Below are 21,478 nucleotides of genomic sequence, written 5' to 3'. Positions count from 1 at the left end.
TCTAAGGAATAAAATGACACCAAATGTTAACAATAAATAGCTTGCAGGAGCACAAAAAGATTATCTAATAAAGCTGATATCTATCACTCAAAACCAAATAACCGGCGTCAATGAGCCTATAAAGAATGCCACCTCCCAGGGCACAGGAGGGGAGCCTGAACAAATCTGCTAGCTAATGCATAGGGGTCTCCCCCACCACCCACATTAGGATAAAGCCCTGCTTTTACCTCCATGGACCATCCTGTATCCTCCCTTTGAAGCACTTTGCATCTTTACAATTATTTAAGATCCTTTTTTCCCTACATCTCCCCACCTCCCCAAGCAGGGACCTCACCTGTTTTCCTGACTGCTGTATTCCAGTGCTTAGCATGGTGCCTGGTGCATAGGAGGGGCTCCATAAACATTTGATGGCCAACTTATGAGAAGATCTCTCTTCCTGAATCCCCTTCGAGAGGACTATAGGTTCATGGCCACCTGCTTCCACAATCTCTTCCTCAGAGGCTACGTAGCTAGAGAGGCCAAACCGTCACCCTTCCCACCCATCAAGCCCAGGTTCTACCTCTTTTTAGGTCTGAATCTTACGCAAATTACCAACCACTACCCCAGTACTCTGATTTGTTTTCTTTCACAGTACTTATCATCACCTGCCCTATTTTGTTTGTGTGTGTGTTCATTGTCTCCTCCAACCAGAAAGTGAACACCAAGGGATCAAGGACTTTGCTTCATTCACTGCTAAACAGGGACAGTCAATATACGTACAGTCAACATATGTACCGACGTCATGGTCACTGACCAGTCAGAATGGATGTTGGCCCCATGGGCTGTACAGGGGCACATCGTCTGTGTATCAAACCTGGCTGTACTCTAGTTCCTAGAACAGGGTCTGGAATGTAGTAGGTGCTCAATAAATATGTGTTAAATAAATGGATGGATTGCAGTCACCCTGTCTGTAAAATTGGATATTTTAGCTACCCGACATATATGGGTTCCTTTCTGCCCCTGTGCCAGTCAGCTCTGGCCAACTAAGGAAGAAGCCAGTCCCTTTCCTCTGGTCCCCAGCCTCTCTCCCATCATAGCAAATGTGACCTCTCTCAACAAGATCTCAGAGTGACAATGTCTGCTGTTTCCACCTCCTACTCTGCTGGAAATTGTGTGTAAAGTCCAATCTGTTATTTCAACCCTATACATCCATTTCTGTCTCTTCTATCAGCCTCCCTTGGCATTACTGCCAGTGGTGAAGAGTCGTATTCGTAGATAGACATTCACGCTCCAAGGATTCATGAGGTTATTATGTACTAGACACTAGAGGAAAAAATATAAAGAAAGCTCTGCCCCTGCCCACTGGTTGCTTATAGTCTAACAATGGAGACAGAGAGGTAAAAGTACAATTACATTGAGAACTCCTGAGAGAAGAGAGTTTAACAAGGCAGAGAGTTGCAATTCCTAACAAACTTTAATAAAATTAACTTTTCAGAGAAACACACTTGATAAGCACTTAGCGGCTTAGGTTTTGTATCCGCGGGAGCAATTCTGAGCCTCGTAGCTGCCTGGGACTTGCAGGACAGTGGCAATGACTCCAGGAAGGATCTGGCCAACAGAATACTGGATGATAAAAAGGAACTGCCCTCCACCCACCCCTCATTCCCCATCTGTCCTTGCCTCTCCTCCGCCTTTCCCTCCCCTCAAGGTGGGGGCAGGGGAAGGGAGGCGGGGCAGAGAACAGGAGCCAACTGCCAATCATACTATATATGAACGCACCGTATCCTGAGGCATGCAGGTGTGAGATTTTGCTAGTTATGTTTCTATAGTATGCATATCCACCCTCTCTGTCCCCTGTGCCCCCCCCCACACGCATCCATGCACACATCTGAGCACGCGCGCACACACACACACACCTACCTCTGAAACAGCCAGGAACAATGCAGGATGTTAACATCCAACTCCAAAGGGATGGCATGGAGGATCACCAAGGCAGGGGCAGGAAGCAAACATCAAAAGAGCTCAAGCACTGGTCCAGAGATCCAGAAACCAAGAAACAGAAAGTGTGAGCAGTTCACAAGTTAAAAGGATGGGCTGGGGTTGTTGCCTAAGAACCAGTGCTATGGTTTGAGGTGTGGTTCCATGCTCACCTCCACCACCCCTATCCCCAAATAACAATAGTAGTAATAATAATAATAGTAGTTAAGGTTTGTTGAGAGCTGACTGTGTGTCAGGTACTGTGAACCATTTTATGTAGGTCATTTAATTCTTACAATAATACTGAGTCTGGTTTATTATTATTATTACTCCACAGCCCTTGCTGTAACCACTAGGTTACATAGACTCCCGCCATGTAATATCGTCTCCCAGGTTGAACAAAGAGATTTGAAAGAGTGAGGAAGGCATTCAATCCACTTTTATATAATGATGCTAATAGTATCGGTAACGGCTAATTCATGGAGCTTTTAGAAAGGAACAGGAACTATGCCAGGTTCTACACGTATTGCCTCTTTCAAATCTCCTGGTGGCCTCTTTCAAATCTTTAGGTACAAACTAAACTCATACCCATTTTAGAGATGAGGAAACTGAGTACCAGGAGGATGAGTAACCAGCCTAAGGACACACAGCTAATGAATGGTGGAGTCACTATGAGTTAACTGCTGCTCTGCTCTATTCAATTAACATGATTCTACTTGCTTTCCAGGTAGCAGTATCACCCATCAGCGTACTACAATTGGTGATGTTCTCCGTGGTTTTTCTTTTATATTAATATGGTGTTCGCTTAGCACCCTCTGTGGCTGGGCATTCATATTATTTCCATTTTCTCCTTATCATAAATATTCCTGCTATGAATATTTTTGCATGAACTAATTTCTTACTATTTGTCAGATCAAAGAGACCAGCAATTTTCTAAGCAGGCCCGAGCCAATGCCCAGTGCCTGCAGGAAGTGTTCACATATCTGGCTCCCCCATACTCAGCTCATGGAATTTTGCAAATGTATTTATTGTTACTCATGGAATGTATTATCACAAAATGGGGATTATTTTCATGCATTTAACTGCTAGTGAAACGGTGCCTTTTTCCACATAATGTTTGTATTAGTCTTCTGTGCTGCAGAACTAATTACCACAATCTTAGTGGCTTGAAAGGACACTCATGTATTAGAAGTCCTGGCACAGTGTAAACGCTCTCTCTACCCGGGGTATCTCACGAGGCTGAAGTCAAGATGTTGGCCAGCTGAGTTGTCATCTGAAGCTGCAGGTCATCTTCTAATCTCATTGGCAGAATTCAGGTCCTTGCCGTTGTAGAACTGAGGTTCCCATTTTCTTGCTGGCTGTTGGCCAGGGGTCGATCTCAGCAACCGGAGGGCTCTTAGGTCCTTGCCATGAGCCCCCTCCCCCATTTTGAGAGCTAGCGATGGCGACTATCCCTCAAATACCCATTCAGGAAGGGCCCAAGCCCTTTTAAGGGTTCACCTGATTTAGGAAACACCAATCTGGATAATTTCCCTTTTGATTAACACAAAACCAACTGACTATCCCATCATATTCATAGATTCTGCTGAAACTCAAGGGAAGGGGGTGACACGAGGTTATATACCTGAGGGGTGGGAGTCTTGAGGGCTGTATTACTTACCTATGGCTGCTGTAACAAATTACCATTATGCTTAGTAACTTAAAACAACATACATTTATACTATCTTTCTGGTCTGGAGGTCACAAGCCTAAAACGGGTCACCAGGACCATCATCTTTTTTTTTTTTTTTTTTTGCGGTACGCGGGCCTCTCACTGTGGTCTCTCCCGTTGCGGAGCACAGGCTCCGGACGCGCAGGCTCAGCGGCCACGGCTCACGGACCTAGCTACTCCACGGCATGTGGGATCTTCCCAGACCAGGGCACGAACCCGTGTCCCCTGCATCGGCAGGCGGACTCTCAACCACTGCGCCACCAGGGAAGCCCCATCATCTTCTTTATTAATATCATCTGTGCTTTCCTGCCCTTTTTTTTTTTTTCTCCCAGATAGCTTTCACTACCAGTTCATCAGATTCTGCTAACTACTTCATTAAATTATTATAATGTAGAAAGCAGAAGAGTCACCTTTATTATCGTTAAGCTTTCTCAGCAACTGGAGAGATTAGCTTTCTATTTCTTCCTGTAACTTCATTCTACTAAGGTTTCATAATTTTCCCTGAAAAATTTCTAATGTGGTAGATTAAATTTATTCTCAAGTATTTAAAGGTTTTCTATCATTATTACAACGAATTTAACATGTATGTCAAGAAATCATAACAGGAATGAAAATAATTGTTCAGTTCACTTGTATCTACAACTGTTAGATTAATTTCTGTGTGTTTTCCCAGTAGAGTAAATCCTTGACATTCATGATTGAACAGTCATGGTTTCAATAACTTGCAAGAGACCCTGAGAGGCCATGATGTGTAATAATTTATCATTTTACTGGGGTTCAAAATTGAATCACTCCTGCTGCAAGGTTGCTGTGTAGGAGAAAGTCATTTTGCTAAGGGGAGTAGCCAGCCACCCAGCATAAGAGCAACACTGGGTATTATACACCCTCCGCCCTCCCCCAGCCCTTTCCCTTGATGATTCACCACGAATGTTTGCACATTAAAGCCTCTGAGAAATTGTGCAATAAATGAATTTGTTTCATTTTGTTTAATTAGTGTTTCTCAAACTTATTTGAGAACAAACATTTTTCTCATGGTGCACAGTGTACCATGAGACACCAGCTTAGGAAATAATGGTTTAATACTTAACTTAGAGAATGATTATGGGTAAACAATCATTTAAAAGATAATTACCCCCGTTTGACTTCACTTTTACACAAGACATATGCTATGATGTTTTTGAGTTGGAGTTTTCCCAATGGTTTTGAGACTTACCTTGCAGAAGAATACCTTCAAATCATTGGCAGATGTGATACTTTCCTTTCTTCATTTCCCATTTTTGTGCCATTTGTTTTCCTTGCTGCGTAACCATTTTAGCAATTTTATAGTCTGCCGTTTTATTTTACTTTATTTGTTCATTAAACAAACACATCTGTAGTGCTTGCTGTATACTGTTCTAAGTGCTCTATTAATAACAATTCATGTAACCTAAAACAACCCCATGAATTAGGTGCCATTCTAATTATTCCCATTTTACAGCTCAGAAAACTGGTTTCAAATGGTGACAAGGCATTCTTGCCTAGACCCTATTTTTTAAGGAAACCATCACAAATATTGTCCTTCAGTCATAGTATTGGCTCTAATTACAAACATATTATGTAAAAGAAGAAAACATTCTTTTTTATTTGTTTTTAATGTGCCTTTAATCAACATTAAATATTGAAAGGTACCGATTACCTTTCTTAGCTTCCCTTGAGATAATTACGTTTTCTACCATTTTCTGTCAATGATAATAAGGTATTATGCTACCTTTGTTTTACTTGTTTATAACAGGTCATTTGTTTCAATGTGTTGCTGTGTTTTGCGGGTTAAGATTAAGATTTTATTTCTAAGCCCAGAAACGAATTGAATGACAATTCCCTTCTTTAGGGATGGAGGGTGATGCAAATCGTATTTTCCTCAGAGAACTCAATGTGTCAATATCAATGCAGTGGCTACCCTGCTACTCTGCACTGGACACTGTAGAACGCGGAAGATTCCAGATGGGCTTAATATGAGTAAGAGCAGTGGAAAGGGATGTGGACCTTCTACGGCCACACAGGAAAAAGGATCATGTGCGAGAAGACAGTGATTTCGAGAACTTTGTAAATGCCCCAAATCTGTACAACTGGACATGTGTTTTCTATTATTCCATTGCGGTTTCCCCCAAAGACCTAAGATATTACTGAAATAGAAGTGGCCGCAGATCAACTGAGTGAACACGTTAGCTCTGTATTTATTTATTTATGAGTTCGCCCTTATAAGGGCAGACCCTACATCCATCTTATGGGTGGCTATCTGCCCACCATGTACCCAAGTGCCCGGCATATGGTGAGTGCTCAATAATTAATGATTAAAAGAAGAAATGATGGGGCTTCCCTGGTGGCGCAGTGGTTGAGAGTCCACCTGCCAGTGCAGGGGACACGGGTTCGAGCCCTGGTCCGGGAGGATCCCACATGCCGCGGAGCGGCTGGGCCTGTGCGCCACAACTACTGAGCCCGCGCACCACAACTACCGAAGCCCACACGCTCCGGGGCCCGTGCTCCGCAACAAGAGAGGTCGCCGCAATGAGAGGCCCGCGCACCACAACGAAGAGTGGCCCCCACTCGAAGAGTGGCCCCAGCTCGCTGCAACTAGAGAGAGCCTATGCGCAGCAACGAAGACCCAAAGCAGCCAAAAATAAAAAATAATAATAATAATAAATAAATAAAAGAAGAAGTGAACCAGCTCTTTGACCAAACCAACTAGTCAAGCTGGTTTTTGAAATGCAGGGCAGCTAGAGACTGGTTCCATGGGTCACCAAGAAAAGAGGTTTTGCAAAGACTTCACCCTCATCTGAAGTCAGTCTGGGGCGGGAGGGAGCAGGAAGCCTGGAGAGATGGAAACGGGGCAGCAGAGTCCCTGGGCCTGGAGAAAGAGTCAGAACCACAAGGTTTTTCTGGCAACTTTCACTCCCTGAGAGACACATCTGTCTCTACAGCCCCAGGTACCCCACCTGGAACTGGCAGTCAGCACTTTGCATCCCAAAAGCTCTCAGAGCTCATGGGGTCAGGACTCAAGGACAGTTAAGGAACCCAGAAAAGTTCTTACCTCCTATAATTATCCCTGACAAGCCCTGAGCCAGTCTCGTCACCTGGTACCTAGTGACCAAAATACATTCAGACCCGGGGAAACAGATGCTGTATATGGACTGAATAGATAGACCCCATCAAGTGAGCAAACTTGTCTCATGCACTTCTCTTTTTTCTTTCCATCTTCATTCATATCTTTATTGCCTCCCCACTCGGTTCCTTTCTCCAAGCCCTCCCTCCTATCCCATTTGGGTCTGATGCCCTTAAGTCTCCCTTCCTCCATCTCAGAGGCCACATTCATGCTTCTGCCCCTGCTCCAGTCTCTCCCTCTGGGCCCTGTTGCCCTCTCTCCCTGCCTGCTCCTCTGCCCCTGCCCTGGCCTGTCTACCCGCCTTGCCCCTTCTTCCCCTTTGTCCCATCACTAGGATCCTGTGGGTGTAGATTCTGTGACTGCTTCATTCTCTTCTCTGTCATCTTGGTGGGGTCCATAGCCAGCTCTCCTGTTGCTCAGAGATGTGGAGGCAGTTGCTAAGAGACAGTGAAACGTCAGTACCTGGCCCTCGAGGAAAGAAAGGGAGCGAAAAAGGGAGAGAGGAGGGTAGAGAGGGAGGGAAGGGGGAGGGAGGGGAGGACCTGGCAGAAGCCACATACCCCAGCAGCCTCAGCACTAGCTGAGTTTCGGGAAGAAGCATTCGGATTCTGTGAACTTTCTTCTAAGCATCCTCTCTCTGATTCCCCTTTTGAGTAAAAGAAAGGAAACGGCACGGGGACCACAGGACGGGAAACCACAGAGGATGCTGCCCAGGGATCCCGGAGCCATGGAGGAGAGGCCGGGGGAGGGGACAAGCCTGTGAGGCAATCTCTTCTCCTGGAGCAGCGAGCAAGCGGGGATTCCAGGATGAGGGAGGGAGCCCCGTGTCTGCTGCAGATTGATGGCTGTGTCCTTGGAACAGAGTAAGTGGGCTCCTGTGGGAGTGCAGGGGGAGACCTTGGGGCTGAGAAAAAGGAGTCTGGTTAAGGGGAGCTGGGGTGATTTCCCAGTGGGGGGGATTGAGGCTGGAAACGGTGAGAAGAGAGGCAGTGCCGGACGAGGGGGTGAGGGGAGGACAAGTGAGGACAGCAAGTGGGTGCGAGAGAAATGAGGGGCCACGGCGGATGCGGGGTGGGTAGCGAGCTGAGACACTGGGTGTGTCATCATGCTCAGCCTCTCTGCCTGACCCAGTGTGGGTGTGGGCTCCCACTGCGGGGCAGAGGGGAGAGTGGAGTGTTTGTGGAAAAGGATGCTGGGATTAGGGGTGCGCACCGGGGGTGAAAGATGGTGGGGGCAGACTGGGAAGGAGGCTCTGCAGGTATGCGTATGCAGAAGGAAACGGGAGAGAAAACTGGGGAGGTGTGATGGCCGGGCAAAATATGGGGGAGTCACAGGAGAAGAACAATGCTCGTGTGTGTGTGTGTGTGTGTGTGTGTGTGTGTGTGTGTGTGTGTGGCGGGGGGGGAGATGGGAGTACTGAGTGTGGAAAGGGGGTGTGCAAACGGCCAGTGTGTGTATGCATTTTTTCTTAGAGAGTTATTCGAAGGTGGGGTGTTTGGTGCTGATGTGGGTGGGGCTAGGAGAAGAAGCCAGTGCACCTAGCCCAGGACAGACACCTAGGAGAACGATGGCTGCGGGTCAGGGGGGGAAGGTTAGTGGGTGACAACAATATGAGAGTGGGGTCTGTCCCCACACTTGAGAGACAGTAAGCAGAGAACTTTGTGGTTGGTGGCCAAGAAGGCAGCCAGGGGAGGCAGCAATGAACCTAGGAGGACAGCAGGGAGGACACGCACTGGTTCGCTCTGCCTGAGTGCTTTCCTTGTTGACAGAGGGAATTCGGCTTCCGCCCACTGAACACGGAGCCCGGCTTGGGAAGTCCATCCCCTGAGCTCTCCTAGCCAACCCTCATCCTGCACCTCCGGGACACATGGCTCTTTCCAGCCGCAGTGGCCGACCGTGGGGCTCCTCCCTTCCCTGGGGATTTCAGTAGACACTGAGGCTGAGTACCGAGGCTTTCAGAGGCCCATGGAGACCCCCTCCCCTCCGGGTTCCCCTCCCCAAACGCCCACTCCAGGACCCTCTTGGACTCGAGCCCACTGGGCCATCAGTAGCAATGGCCTCTGAGACCTTGAATGCGGGAGGTTCAAAAGCAGCCCTGGCCTCCTAATGGGTCCCAGACTTGGGACAGGGCTTGGGGGTTTGCAGACATGCCAGGACCTTTAAAAGGCACCTTCCCTGTCCTCCAGTCCCCCTCCCACCTCTCAGACATAGTCCAGAGAGGAGCACCCAGAAGTCATGGGTGAGAGGGACATAAAAGACCTGCAGGGACCCTTCCCCGACCTGCTGGCAGCTGGTCCAGCCCCATCCTTGGGTCATTCCTTCCTCAAGCTTTGATCATCTTTTCAGACCCTGGGGGACCTCAGCTGGGTGTACGGCCCCCTAGGCTCCAAAGGGGACTTCCTGTGGAGCTCACGCAGGGAGCCCTCTGGTGCTTAGAGGCTCCTGGGAAAGGCTGGAGCCATGATACCACGTGCTGCCAAGCCCACCTGCCAGGGCTCTGGCCCCTGATGCAGCTGCCTTTCTGAGCCACTGACTCTTGATTCCATGGACACAGCCCCAGCCCCGATGGGCTCCCTTCAGCACCGCTCTTGCCAGCAGCCTAAGATGGGTGACACCTGGTCCCAGCTGCCCTGGCCTGGGCCCCCCCGCCCGGCCATGCTGCTGGTCTCCCTCATCTTGGCCGCAGGGGTGATGCCCTCGGACGCCAGCACCAGCTGCCCGGTCCTTTGCACGTGCCATAACCAGGTGGTGGATTGCAGCAGCCAGCGGCTCTTCTCCGTGCCCCCGGACCTGCCGAGGGACACTCGCAACCTCAGCCTGGCCCACAACCGCATCGCCGCCGTGCCGTCTGGCTACCTCACGTGCTACATAGAGCTCCGGGTGCTGGATTTGCGCAACAACTCCTTGGTCGAACTGCCCGCGGGCCTCTTCCTGCACGCCAAGCGCCTGGCACACCTAGACCTGAGCTACAACAACCTCAGCCACGTGCCGGCCGACATGTTCCAGGCCGCCCACGGCCTCGTGCACATCGACCTGAGCCACAACCCGGGGCTGCGGAGGGTGCACCCGCGGGCCTTCCAGGGCCTGGCGCAGCTCCGGGACCTGGACCTCAGCTACGGGGGCCTGGCCTTCCTCAGCCTCGAGGCTCTCGAGGGCCTGCCGGGGCTGGTGACCCTGCAGATCGGCGGCAACCCCTGGGTATGCGGCTGCACCATGGAGCCCCTGCTGAAGTGGCTGCGGAACCGCATCCAGCGCTGCACGGCGGGTAAGGGAGGGAGCCCGGCCCCGCGGACAGCAAAGGCTCCGCGGGAGAGGGAGGGACTTAGAGACCCTGCGCACCTGCTGAGGGCCGACCCCGGGCTCGCCTCCTCGTGCACCGGTCTTGCACTGCCCAAGTCTTTGCCGAGTTCTTGCTGTGCGTGCCCGGTGCAGGGGACCCGGCATTAATGAAACAGACGCCACCCTCGCCCCTGTGGCCCTGATGACCTAATGAGGCAGAGAGCAAACAAGTAAGAACAGCTCATTAATAATAGACAGTGTTTATTGAGCGTCCACCATGACCTTCCAACTTGGCAGGTGTTATCTCATTGGACCCCACTCTTATTATCCCCATTTTACAGGTGAAGACACTGAGGTTTAGAACAATGAAAAGACTTGGCCAGAGTCACTCATTTAGAAAGTGGCAGAGCTGTGGATAAAACCCAGGTTTATTTGACTTCTAAGCTCTGTTCTGCTCTACCAGATTGCTTTTTAAGTGTGCTAAGTACTAGAAGAAATAGAAATGGTTCACCCCATTTATTGTAGTACTTACTATCTGCCAGGCCCTATTCTAAATATATTACATGTTTTAGCTCATCTCATCCTCACAAGAACCCTGGTGAGACACCACACACACACACACACACACACACACACACAGGAGGAAACCAAGGCACAGAGAGGCTCAGTAACTTGCCCAACGTCCTACAGCTGTTAAGGGTTGGAGTCAGGATTCGAACCCTGGCAGCCTGGCTGCCCTCTGGCTGTATCCCGATGAGTCAGGTTCTAGGCTACCAGGAGTGGGCAGGACTTGAGTTCTGGGCTGGCCAAAGGGCCTTGGCAGAATTCTGCAAGGTTTGGGCGTGGAGTGTCGATCTGAGAAGAGAAACTCTTATGTGGCTATTTAACGAGCCAGCCTCTACGGGGAATGGACTGGGGACTGAAGGAGCCTGAACCCCACAGGCTCAATGAGGCTGCAGGCAGGCAGTGTTGAGCTGTGGTCCCCAGCCACCAGCTCTCCTGTGTGGCAGCACCGAACCTCTGCAGTAGGGCTAGCTGGGGGGGGCGCCACCCGGGGGCTTTCCCAGAGCCTGAGCTCAGAGCGAATTCAGAAGCAGCGGTGCTGGATGAGGTGGGAGGGAGAGGAGGACTGAGTGGGGAGCCCAGGATCAAAATAGTTTGCGGGGGGCTGTGGGTCACGATTCCAGTGTTCCCACAGAACTGCGGGAGGAAGTTCTCTGGAACCAAAATAGCTGGGGACCGAGATGGGCTGAGGGGAGGGCGCACGAGGGGAAGGCTGGCTGCCTGGATTGATCTCCCCACTAGCCTAACCTCTGCAGGCTGCACCTCGTCCCCTCTCTCTTGTGCACTAAGGACAGAAAGGGCCCGCAGGGTTCCTGCACACACAGGGGCTTCTCCTCTTCTGGGATCTCGGAGGTCCCTGCTGCCCTTCGGAAGAAGCCCAGGCTCCCAGTGAGCAGGAGAGGGGTCCAAGATCCCATCAGCGAAGTCTCATGTCCGTACAGATGAGGGACCCAAGTTCCAGAGAGGGAAAGTGACTGGCCACAGGCCACAGCTAGAGACGCAGCTTCCCTGTTCCTCCACAGAACACACTTTGCGCGATGACACACTCTCCAGGATATTTCGTCTTGGAGGCAGAGAACTTGCCAGTCTAGGTAGGACTAGGTGACACTCTTCCCTTTGTCTTTTTCTGCTTCTTCCTCCCTTTTTCTTCATGGGATTCCCATTACTATCCCTATCTTTTGGACAAATCCCAACACAGAGAAACATAGGGAGACCTTGGGATATAAATCAACTTCGAGACTGGTCCCTTGACTTACCAGAGGGCTTCGTCAGCCCCCGGGCTCCCATCCTGCCCTCCTGCAGGCTCTGTCAATTGCCCTCAGGGTCCCCACATCCCCCAGCCTCGCAATGCATCACCACCACCCCATTCATTCACTCAATAGACTTTGGGATTCAGCATCTTCTGGTTCTGGATGTTCAACTCCAGGTGCCATCTCGTCCTGGCTGGAGTCTGGGGTCCTATGCATACAGCCTACAGAGACCCTTCAGCCTGGGCTTTGGGGAAGGTTGCAGCCTCCCTCTGAACCTGACTCTCCATTTCTAAGGAGAATCATGCTCATCCGTTTCTCAAAAGAGTCAATCCAAGTCCATCATTTTATTCTTCTCCCTCAAAGACGGCAGAATGAATAAACACCATTTATGCACCACATAATTTAAAAAGCTCCTTCACATTGACTTTCTTAGACGATTGAGACCAAACTATCCCCTTCTTACATTTCCCATTTCTTCATAAGAACCAGAAAAGCAAGAAAGACTTGCCCAAGGAGAGAGTTGGATTAATATTTACCCACTGAACGAAGGAGTGGCCGGCTGTTGGAAGGCCAGTGCTGGCACTGCGAGGCAGAACTGCTCTCTGCCTGCCACTCTCCCTTCCAAGGCAGAGAAAGATGCAGCCACTGACAGCTACCATGCATTTGTACCAGTGACCCTGGAAGGGTGAGCTGGGGCCATCAGTGATGGAGAGAACAGCAATCCCACCGAAGGAGAAGCCCCTCCTATAGAAGTCTGTGTGCAGAATATGACCCCACTGACCTGTCCAGAAAGACCAACCTAGGATGACAATAAAAACATGCACCTATGTAGTACTTACTGTGTACCAAGAATATATCATTTCTGTAAGTTAATTCATAGAATCCTCACTACAATCCCATGACATAGTTACTTTTATTATCCTTATTTTATAGATAAAGGAACCACAACACAGAGGTGTTAAATAACTTAGGCATAATCCTACAGCTAGGGAGGGATAGAGAGGGGATTTGAACCCGGGCCGATAGCTCCAGAGCCCAAACTCTTAACCCTACACACTCTGTGTATCTGGAAAAGCCATATGGGGTAGTAGAAAGACCCAATGCTTTGGAGTTGGACAGAGTCATTCATTCACATATTCAATTAACAAAGGTTAATTGAGCATTTAATGGGCAGGCCTCTGTTCTAATGCTAAGGATACTACAGGAAGAACTTATATTCAAAAGGAGAAAACAGATAATAAACAAACTGTGAGACAGTGATACATACAATGGGGAAAAAAATAAGCAAAGTAGGTAAGAGAGAGAAGGCCCAGAGAAAAGTGAAGTGGGGTTGCTGTTTTATATAGAATCCAAAAGGAAGGCCTCACTGAGAAGTTGATATTCAAGCAAAGTCCCAGAGGCGGTGAGGGCCTGAGCTGTGCAGAGATCCAGGGGAGAAGCACCCTCACGAGGGGACAAATGCAAAGGCTCCCCCTCCCCACACTGAAAGGGGACATGCTCGGGGTGATGGAAGAATGACCAGGAGGTGTGCGTGGATGGATCCGAGCAAACCAAGAAGAGAGTGGAAGGGATGGGGAGGTTCTTCTGGGAAGGAGAAGAAGCCTGGGGAAGGTTTCAAGCACAGAGTGACATGGCAGGACCTCAGGTTTAAAAGGATCACTCAGCCAGCTGTGTCGAGGTGGATTAAGGGCAGAAGCCTAGAAACCAGTTGGGAGGCTATTGTAAGAGATTACAATGATGATGAAATCCCACAGAAGTCCCAGATCTGCCGTTAGCAGGGGCTACGGGACTTTAGGCAAGTTACTAAAGTCTCCGAGCAGTGATCTCCACCTCTATAAAAACATATATAGGGGCTTCCCTGGTGGCGCAGCGGTTGAGAGTCCGCCTGCCGATGCAGGGGACACGGGTTCGTGTCCCGGTCCGGGAAGATCCCACGTGCCGCGGAGAGGCTGGGCCCGTGAGCCATGGCCGCTGAGCCTGCGCGTCCGGAGCCTGTGCTCCGCAATGGGAGAGGCCACAACAGTGAGAGGCCGGCATATCACAAAAAAAAAAAAAAAAAAAAAAAACCATATATAAGGCTCAAGAGGGAGGGGATAAGAGGACATATGTACGCATATGGCTGATTAGCTTTGTTGTGCAACAGAAACTAACACGCTATTGTGAAGCAATTATACTCCAATAAAGATCTATTAAAAAAATTAAAAAAAAAAAACTTGCTGTGAGGGTTGTTGAGGGCACTAAAGAAGGTGAGTGAAACTTGGCACATGGAAGAAACTTCATAAAAACCCAGCTTCTCCTGGGAGGGGCAGGGGCTCCCTCTTCCTGCTCTCCCCTAAGCCACTCACCCTCCCTGGCTTCTGTGTTGCAGATTCTCAGCTGGCTGAGTGCCGGGGCCCCCCAGAAGTCGAGGGCGCCCCACTCTTCTCCCTGACCGAGGAGAGCTTCAAGGCCTGCCACTTGACCCTGACCCTGGATGATTACCTCTTCATCGCCTTCGTGGGTTTCGTGGTCTCCATCGCATCCGTGGCCACCAACTTCCTCCTGGGCATCACGGCCAACTGCTGCCACCGCTGGAGCAAGGCCAGCGAAGAGGAGGAGATTTGACCCGGGTACCTCCATGCCGCTGACCACCGGGCACCCTCCCTGGCTGCCCACTCTGGCTCTGCCCCGGCCAGAGTGGGCAGCCAGGTCATGGCTCAAGCAAGGTCAGGAAACTACCTTCGTGTGAGCTTCTACGGTGGGCCAGACACTGTGCTAGGAACTGGGACCGACCTACACCTTGCCCCTCAAGGCACTTACCTCTGATAGAGGAGAGAGAGTCGAAAACTCTTCCCTTTAAGACCTTTTATCAGCACACTGAGTACATAGTTATGGAAGCCCAGAGGAGGGGTCATCAACTGTGTCTAGAAAAGTCCAAGAGAATTATAAGAATGGAGGTGATTTTTGATGACCCAGGTGAACTGGGTCATCAAAAAATTGTCTGCTTTGTCCATAGACAAAGAAGGACAGACAGAAGCCAATGACAGAGGCCAGAGTATGCCTAGTGTGTTGAGAACAGTGAACGATACCTGTGACTTCAATGTACAGAGCGGAAGTGACACAGGACCAAAACTTTCCCCCTGACACCCAATCTGTCAGCTCTCGGCGTTGCCCATCACTGCCTCTGAGGGCGAGAACACCTCCATGCCAGCCCCCTGAGCCTCCTCCTACCAGCAGCTGCCAGGTGAGACCACCTCCTGTTGACTGCCCTCCCCCCATCCTATGCGGCCAATTGTAGCATGCTGGCGAGGTCCAGGTAGCAAACTGAGGATGGACACCTTCAGTGCTCTTCTCCTACCCCTGTCTCTTGCCTCTTACTCGAGCGTGGGCTTCAGAAGAGGGAAGCAGGAGTCCTGGCACCCTGGGACTCCTAATCTTGTGACTGTTCTTGCCACGGTGCTCATGCCAAGGGATCTCGACAGGGCAGCGCACCATGGGCTGCAGCCCTGTAGCATGATACCCAGGACGGAAGGAGGAGAAGGCCGCCACAGTCGTAACCATCAGAGGATTTGCTCCCCCTTCTAAGCAACTCACCCACTTCAGCATAAGGGTGAGAGAGCTGTTAATTACCCAGCACTTGCTGGTGTCAGGCACTGTGATAAGCTCTCTCCAGAGACAATTCCCTTTAATGCACACAACAACCTCTTGAGGTGAGCATTGCTGTCCCCATTTTACAGATGAAGAAATTAAGGCTCAGAGAGGTTAAGTCACATGCTACTTAACGAGTAAAATAAAATCTGTGCTCTTCCTACTACCCCATTCAAGTTGGGGAACATCACAATTCCCTCTAAAGTTATCTAAGTTCAAATTCCAACTTGATGAAGCTCCCAAAAAGGACCAGGCATTCTCCTGGGCACTTTTAAATCTGCTGAGTCATTGATTTCAATTCTCCCAGCAACACTGCCTAGCGAGTTTTATGATTCCCATTTTACAGATGAATTAATTGTAGAGAGCTGAGTATCTTACCCAACATTATCTGGATAAACTCTAGAAGGAAGGTGATAGGCAGCTCCATTCAGGGAACCATGTCTAAGCAGTCAAAAATCAAGTAATTTCATGTGCGAAGCACAATTATCATCATCTTCATTGTCATCATCTTCATTGTCAGTTTCATCATCTTCATCATTATCTTCCCCGTATTTGTTCAGTGCTGGACAGTTTGTGCAGGTACTTTGGCGTCATTCTCCTTGACTTTGCACGACCCTGTGTGGGAGACAAGCCTGACATCATTACTCTTATTCTACAGATGGAGCAATAGAGATTCAAGACTGGGTGTGACCTGCTTACACAGCAGGGTTGCGACTCAACTCCATCTCGTTTCTCTTTCCAGTGCTTTCCCAGGTGCTTGAGGAAGAAACTGCCTGGGAGGGCTGGGTAGTGGGTCCCTAGGATTCACAGCCATGAAGGTCCTAGTAGATCAGCTAAATAAAGGGCAGTAAAATCAGGTGCCCTGCAGATTTAGATGTGCTCAGGGCACATCAGCCCCTGAAACAGAGAAGCAGCACAGATAACATCTGAATAGGAGACACCTGCCTTGCAACGTGTAAATAACACATCAAGACCGCTGGCCACGGTGGTAATCATGCAAGAAATAAGACCTCTGGAAAACAGGAGAGGAAGCTGCGTTCCTACTTGAGCCCTGCTGTGCAGTTTTGCAAGAGATACAAAGGAAGCAGGAAAGCAGTGGGATGAGAGCCTCTGCAGGATAGGGGAAGACTTTAAGACCCAGTCCGCTATGTTGGCAAGGCTGTGGCCAAAATGAGAATTAAAACGAGGACATTCTACCTTGCCTTCAGCTCCAGCAAGCTTGCATCACCCATCCTCCTGGCACATCATCTTCCAAGAAGTCTTCCCCTATTCATGCTTCCCTGAGCTAGTCAACCAAAAGAGTGCCCGAAACTTTGCTAGACCTGGGGTACTTGAATCTTGTCTCCTCTGCATCTCACTTACAACACCTGGGTCAGAACCCCGCTCCCGTGAGAACGGGAGCAGAACTGTGCCCACTGTCTTCTTCAACTGTGTCCAAGGACGAGCGGACCAGGGCCGCTCTCTCCACGAGTCAAGCTGACAGCCTAAAGTATTTGAGGAAGAACTTTTAGAAATAATAGTCCTGACACAAACAGTTAAACCTCTCACAGAGGGACACCATATACATCTATCATAATCTCTTAGAGACTCTGGTTTGCTGAAATATAGTTAACATATTTTAAGACATGTGATTTTTTTTGCATAGAACTAGACCAAACAAGCTAGCCCTTGAGATCAAATGTCCATTCTAATAATACTGTTTAGTTCCCATTAATGGCAAACCTTTCTGAGTAGGATACAGGCTTTTAAAGAACAGATGCTTCTCCAGCTACTAGAAGGTCCCCAGTTAACTAACCCACAATGTAGAAAGCATTTAACTTCCCTACCGCCAAGGAATTTGTGCTTCTTCCCTGCCTGCCACCACCACCATCTCGTGCAGGCTATCAGAAGCAAACTTCTAGTGGTATGCTTCTAGGGATAATCTAGCAGTCCTGGTTGGAACTCTTCCCACAACCCTACTGACCGAGAACCCATGATGTTGCCCCTACAAGGCTTCATTAGGTTTTCTCCAGACTGGTTAACACGTAAGCCTGGAGGTATCTCTGAGTCCATGTGTCTGTTCATGAGGTTCTGTGGATGTTGGGTATCTACTGATATGAGGCCAATCTCTCTGGAGCCTGAGTTCAGTTCTCTGACATGGTCTACCCAGCTGTCTGTTTACTGTATCGCTTACTACACTACAATGGAATCCCATTAGGGTTGGGGTAGGAATAGCTGCTCAGAAAATATATGAGAGACAAGTATGTAGCTGAGGCAGCCTAATGACAGCCTGATTGCTTCTCTACCCCTCAGAGATCTGTCCTCATCACAGAAGATTTTTTCATGCCGGGCCTGAGGATAGCAAAGTTTAGGTAACCAACAGGCCTATGATGGTCAAGGTCTGGACCAAGAAAATTGTTCTTTAGAAAAGACCCCACATCTGTACACACCACTCTGGACAAGTTGCCTCTGGTCACCCTATGACAAACCCTCATCTGTATCTCCATTCCTGCAGGGATTCCCAGGAAACCCTGCAGAAATAGATCCCCTGAGTTGCTATAGAGTTTACTGGCTCCTTTCAAGGAACTTGGTGTACGGAATTTGAACAGAACAAGACAGCTACTTCTCCATCAGGGAAGACCTAGAACCCCCATGTTCCCTAGAGATGTCTTTGTTTGTATCACTCTGACATCCTTTCCAGCTCCAGAAGAGTAAAAAGAGACACCTTTGTCCATGCCTCAAAAGAACATCTTCCCAAAGCTAGAGAAATTCATCTGCTCTCCCCACTCCAGAAGCAGGCAAAAGGGAAGTGAAGGAGGAAGTTGCAAGGTCCTTTGCAAATCCCCGTCGTGTTTGCCACAGCACTGGGTGGAGAGTTCTGGATGCAGAGAGCTCTCGACTGTGGGGTGCTGTTGTCTGGGGGCGGGAGGGTTAGGGCAGGGAGGGGAAAGGGAAGATGCCAACCTTTGTATGGAGATGATTTTATAACCATGCACTTTTGTAACTGTGAAGAATTTTTCATAAATGTACATTAATAAAAAAGAGTGTACAGTTTAACAAATTTTCTAAAGAGTTGTGAAGAGGAGGAAGGGGGAGGGAGGAAGAAAAAGAAAGAGAGAGAGAGAGGAGCTAGGCGGAATCAAGAGACTGTGTGCCAAAATATACGCACAAAGGGCCTATGGGGAGCGTGTAGATGGGAATAATTAGGAGACGTGCCAGCCATGGAAGGGCATGTGTGGGAGTAGAAGGAACATCACAGAAGCATATTTCTACCAGGCAAAAAAGAATACACTTGCGTCTGTAGGCACACACCCCTCTGTGTAGGCATATTTTGGTGTCTGAAATTACACAAAGAGGAGAGCATATGTCTTATACGTGTTGGTGTTTGCAGCTTGGGTCATCTGTAAAACATGCCAAGGCAAGTGGGTGTGCCTGTCTAGTTAGCATCACTAAGGAGTGTGTGCTAGGGAGATGGTCCACGCCAGCCGCGTGGGCATAAGGACACTAGATCAGGCATACAGGTAAACCAGGCATCTAAATGCATGGTGTAGGACGGATGAGGTCATCACTGGTGTAGGTTCAGTCTCTGTTCTCATAGGTTAATTTTTAAAAAGGAAGGGATTCTAAACTTCCTGAGTCTTGCAAGGGTTGCCTACACATCATTAGAAATGAGATGGTTGGACAGTGTACCTTGGGAACAGAGGCAGAAAAAGAAGGAGCAAAATCTACTTCTATGTGTATGTTGGCAGCCATGGTTATCCTGGTACTCTAAAGAGGAAGTGGCTCTAAGCAGGAAGTGGTCCCTTCCACCAATGCGTATTTTAACCTCCCTCTATTCCTCCCGCTCCAACTGCCACAGAGTACAAATACCGCACTCACAGGGTAAAGCCACTAAAGGGAACGCACACACTGACTCAGAACACTCAGATAGAAAGACAAAGAATGTGCACAACAATAACCAGTGTTTTCTGGAGTCGTTTGGAGAGGGGCAAAAACTTTCTCTTAAAATTAAGGACTTAAGAGAGCCTATACTGAACAAGTGAAACATCAAAAATAAGGGTCATGAAATGAGCAGATATCTCACGGAAGTCCAGACCTTGTCTATCTCATTCAGTGCTGTCTATCCCTAGTGCCATGCCTATACCTAGCAACTTATGATGATGATGATACTGATGAAGCATTTATGGAGCAGGTCATATGACCAGATACTGTGCTGAGCACAATGCATGAATTAATTTACTTAATTCTCACGACAACCCAAGACAGGTACTCATTAGACCCATTTCCAGATGAGGGAACGGAGGCTCAGACAGGTCACACAGCCAGTAAGTAGTAGTTCTGGATTTAGACACTCAGTAATACCTGGGGACTACCTGACTTCAGGGGACAAGAACAATGTGAGACGTTAAGAAAATCCAGTCTCAATCAGAAGCCAGCCTTGAGTCACAAAGACCCTCTATAATTACTTGGTGAAAAAAAAAAATTGGAAGGGGATAGGTAAAAACAATACATATCCTGTATGTTTCATTCTGTATAACTTTGATTACTACATTAATCAAGGTAGGCTAATTGTGATAACAGGTGATACCCAAACCTCAATGGGATAAAGCCATGCTTACTGGGTTATTTAACACAACAAAGGCTTATTTCCTGCTCATGTCACATGCCAATGCATGTCAAAGGCTCTGCTCCACATGGTTATTCAGGGACCCTTGATGCCTGCCATCCACGAGGCCACAGAGCCCTCCACTGCATTCTCTGCAGTGTGGAGAATCTCAAGGGAGCTTTGATGGGGGGCAAAGCTGGAGGTATTGTACATAAATTCCAGCCATATTTCACTGGCCAGAACTCAGTGCCTTGGCTCCATTTAATTTCAAGGGACTAGACTACTATGTACCTTGAAAGCAAAGGAAACAGGGTTTTGTAAACCCCACCAAGTCTCTAACACCATCTGCTCCACTCATCAGCAAATACCGTTTCAGTCTTCCTCCCGCATTTATCTTATCCTGTCACCACATACAACTCAAAGCTCAAGATTGCCAATGATGCAGTATTTTCTCCATTAGGTCTCCTTGGGGTCCAGTGACCTATGAACTAAAAAGGAAATTCATCATTCATCCACTGTACACATACCCAGTACACAGTAGTGGCACAGGGACAGAGTAACAGCAAATTAAAACCCTTGTTTGGAAAGAAAGGGGGAAAACGAAAACACAGCAGTCGTGGTCCATAGCAATTCTGAAATCCTGATGGAAGAGCATTATGAAGGCCTCAGATCAAGCTCTTTATTAGACCTTGACTCTGCTTTCTGGTAAGAACTCTTTTGTGGGTCGTTCTCTACTCTGACTCTTCCTTCTTGGAGGATCTCCCTTTTCCATTATTCATCCTGGCCATATCTAAAGTGGGTATTAGGGGCCATGCACTCTTTGGAGGTTGTCCATCTTCTACAACCAGCCTCCTGCTGGTGCAAGTATGCTGACCTGAAATTTGTTTTGGGTCTCAATAGTCAATAGCTTTTCGAATCCAGGTTCATGGTTTCTTAGCAATTCACCTCCCTTAAAAACTTGATAAGACTTTTGTTCTATTTGCTTCCACTAAGTTCCATGTTTCAGTACAAACACAAAGTTCTTTCCTAAAAAGTGTTTTCAAGCCTACCTTGATTCCTTGCTTTCTCTTCCCAGGTGCCTTCTTTCTCAATGACAACCTTGCAATTATCTGAAACAATAGATGGGAAGTCACATTCTTATTCTTATTTGTTTCCACTTGGCTAAGTTGCTTTAACTGAAAATTTTTAATGGGCCTTTTTGCTCAAAGCCCTTTTCTGTTTTATCTCTTGTGATGTAGGTCTAAAAACAGTCTGATTTTCCAATTTTTAATGCTCAAAATTTTTTTTTACTTCCTCTCTGCTCCTTTTTGTTTCTACTTCCAATCTGCTCTAAAACTATTTAAAACATTAGAAAATGAATTTGGATC

At 48.4% G+C, this 21,478-nt stretch overlaps 1 protein-coding gene across 1 annotated transcript; it reads left to right on the top strand.

The window, feature by feature from the left end:
* The first annotated feature begins 8,581 nt into the window (after positions 1–8,581).
* On the top strand, positions 8,582–18,489 carry LRRC55 (leucine rich repeat containing 55). The gene is made up of 2 exons (XM_027114694.1): positions 8,582–10,071; positions 14,268–18,489. Exons 1-2 carry the CDS (start codon positions 9,351–9,353, stop codon positions 14,501–14,503), a joined length of 957 nt encoding a protein of 318 aa, XP_026970495.1. The 5' UTR covers positions 8,582–9,350; the 3' UTR covers positions 14,504–18,489.
* The last annotated feature ends 2,989 nt before the right edge of the window (positions 18,490–21,478 follow it).

This window comes from Aethalodelphis obliquidens, unplaced genomic scaffold (genome assembly GCF_003676395.1).
Source record: "Aethalodelphis obliquidens isolate GAN/ISIS:26980383/991018 unplaced genomic scaffold, ASM367639v1 scaffold14, whole genome shotgun sequence".
NCBI classification, from domain to species: domain Eukaryota; kingdom Metazoa; phylum Chordata; class Mammalia; order Artiodactyla; family Delphinidae; genus Aethalodelphis; species Aethalodelphis obliquidens.
Note: the sequence above shows the minus strand (reverse complement) of the source record. Positions and strands in the feature narration are given on the sequence as shown.

What these genes read in the sequence shown, in the direction of transcription:
- LRRC55 (XM_027114694.1), top strand. Translation starts at nt 9,351, where the DNA reads ATGGACACAGCCCCAGCCCCGATGGGCTCCCTTCAGCACCGCTCTTGC. An exon ending in CATCCAGCGCTGCACGGCGG is followed by an intron (nt 10,072 to 14,267) that starts GTAAGGGAGGGA and finishes TCTGTGTTGCAG; the next exon opens with ATTCTCAGCTGGCTGAGTGC.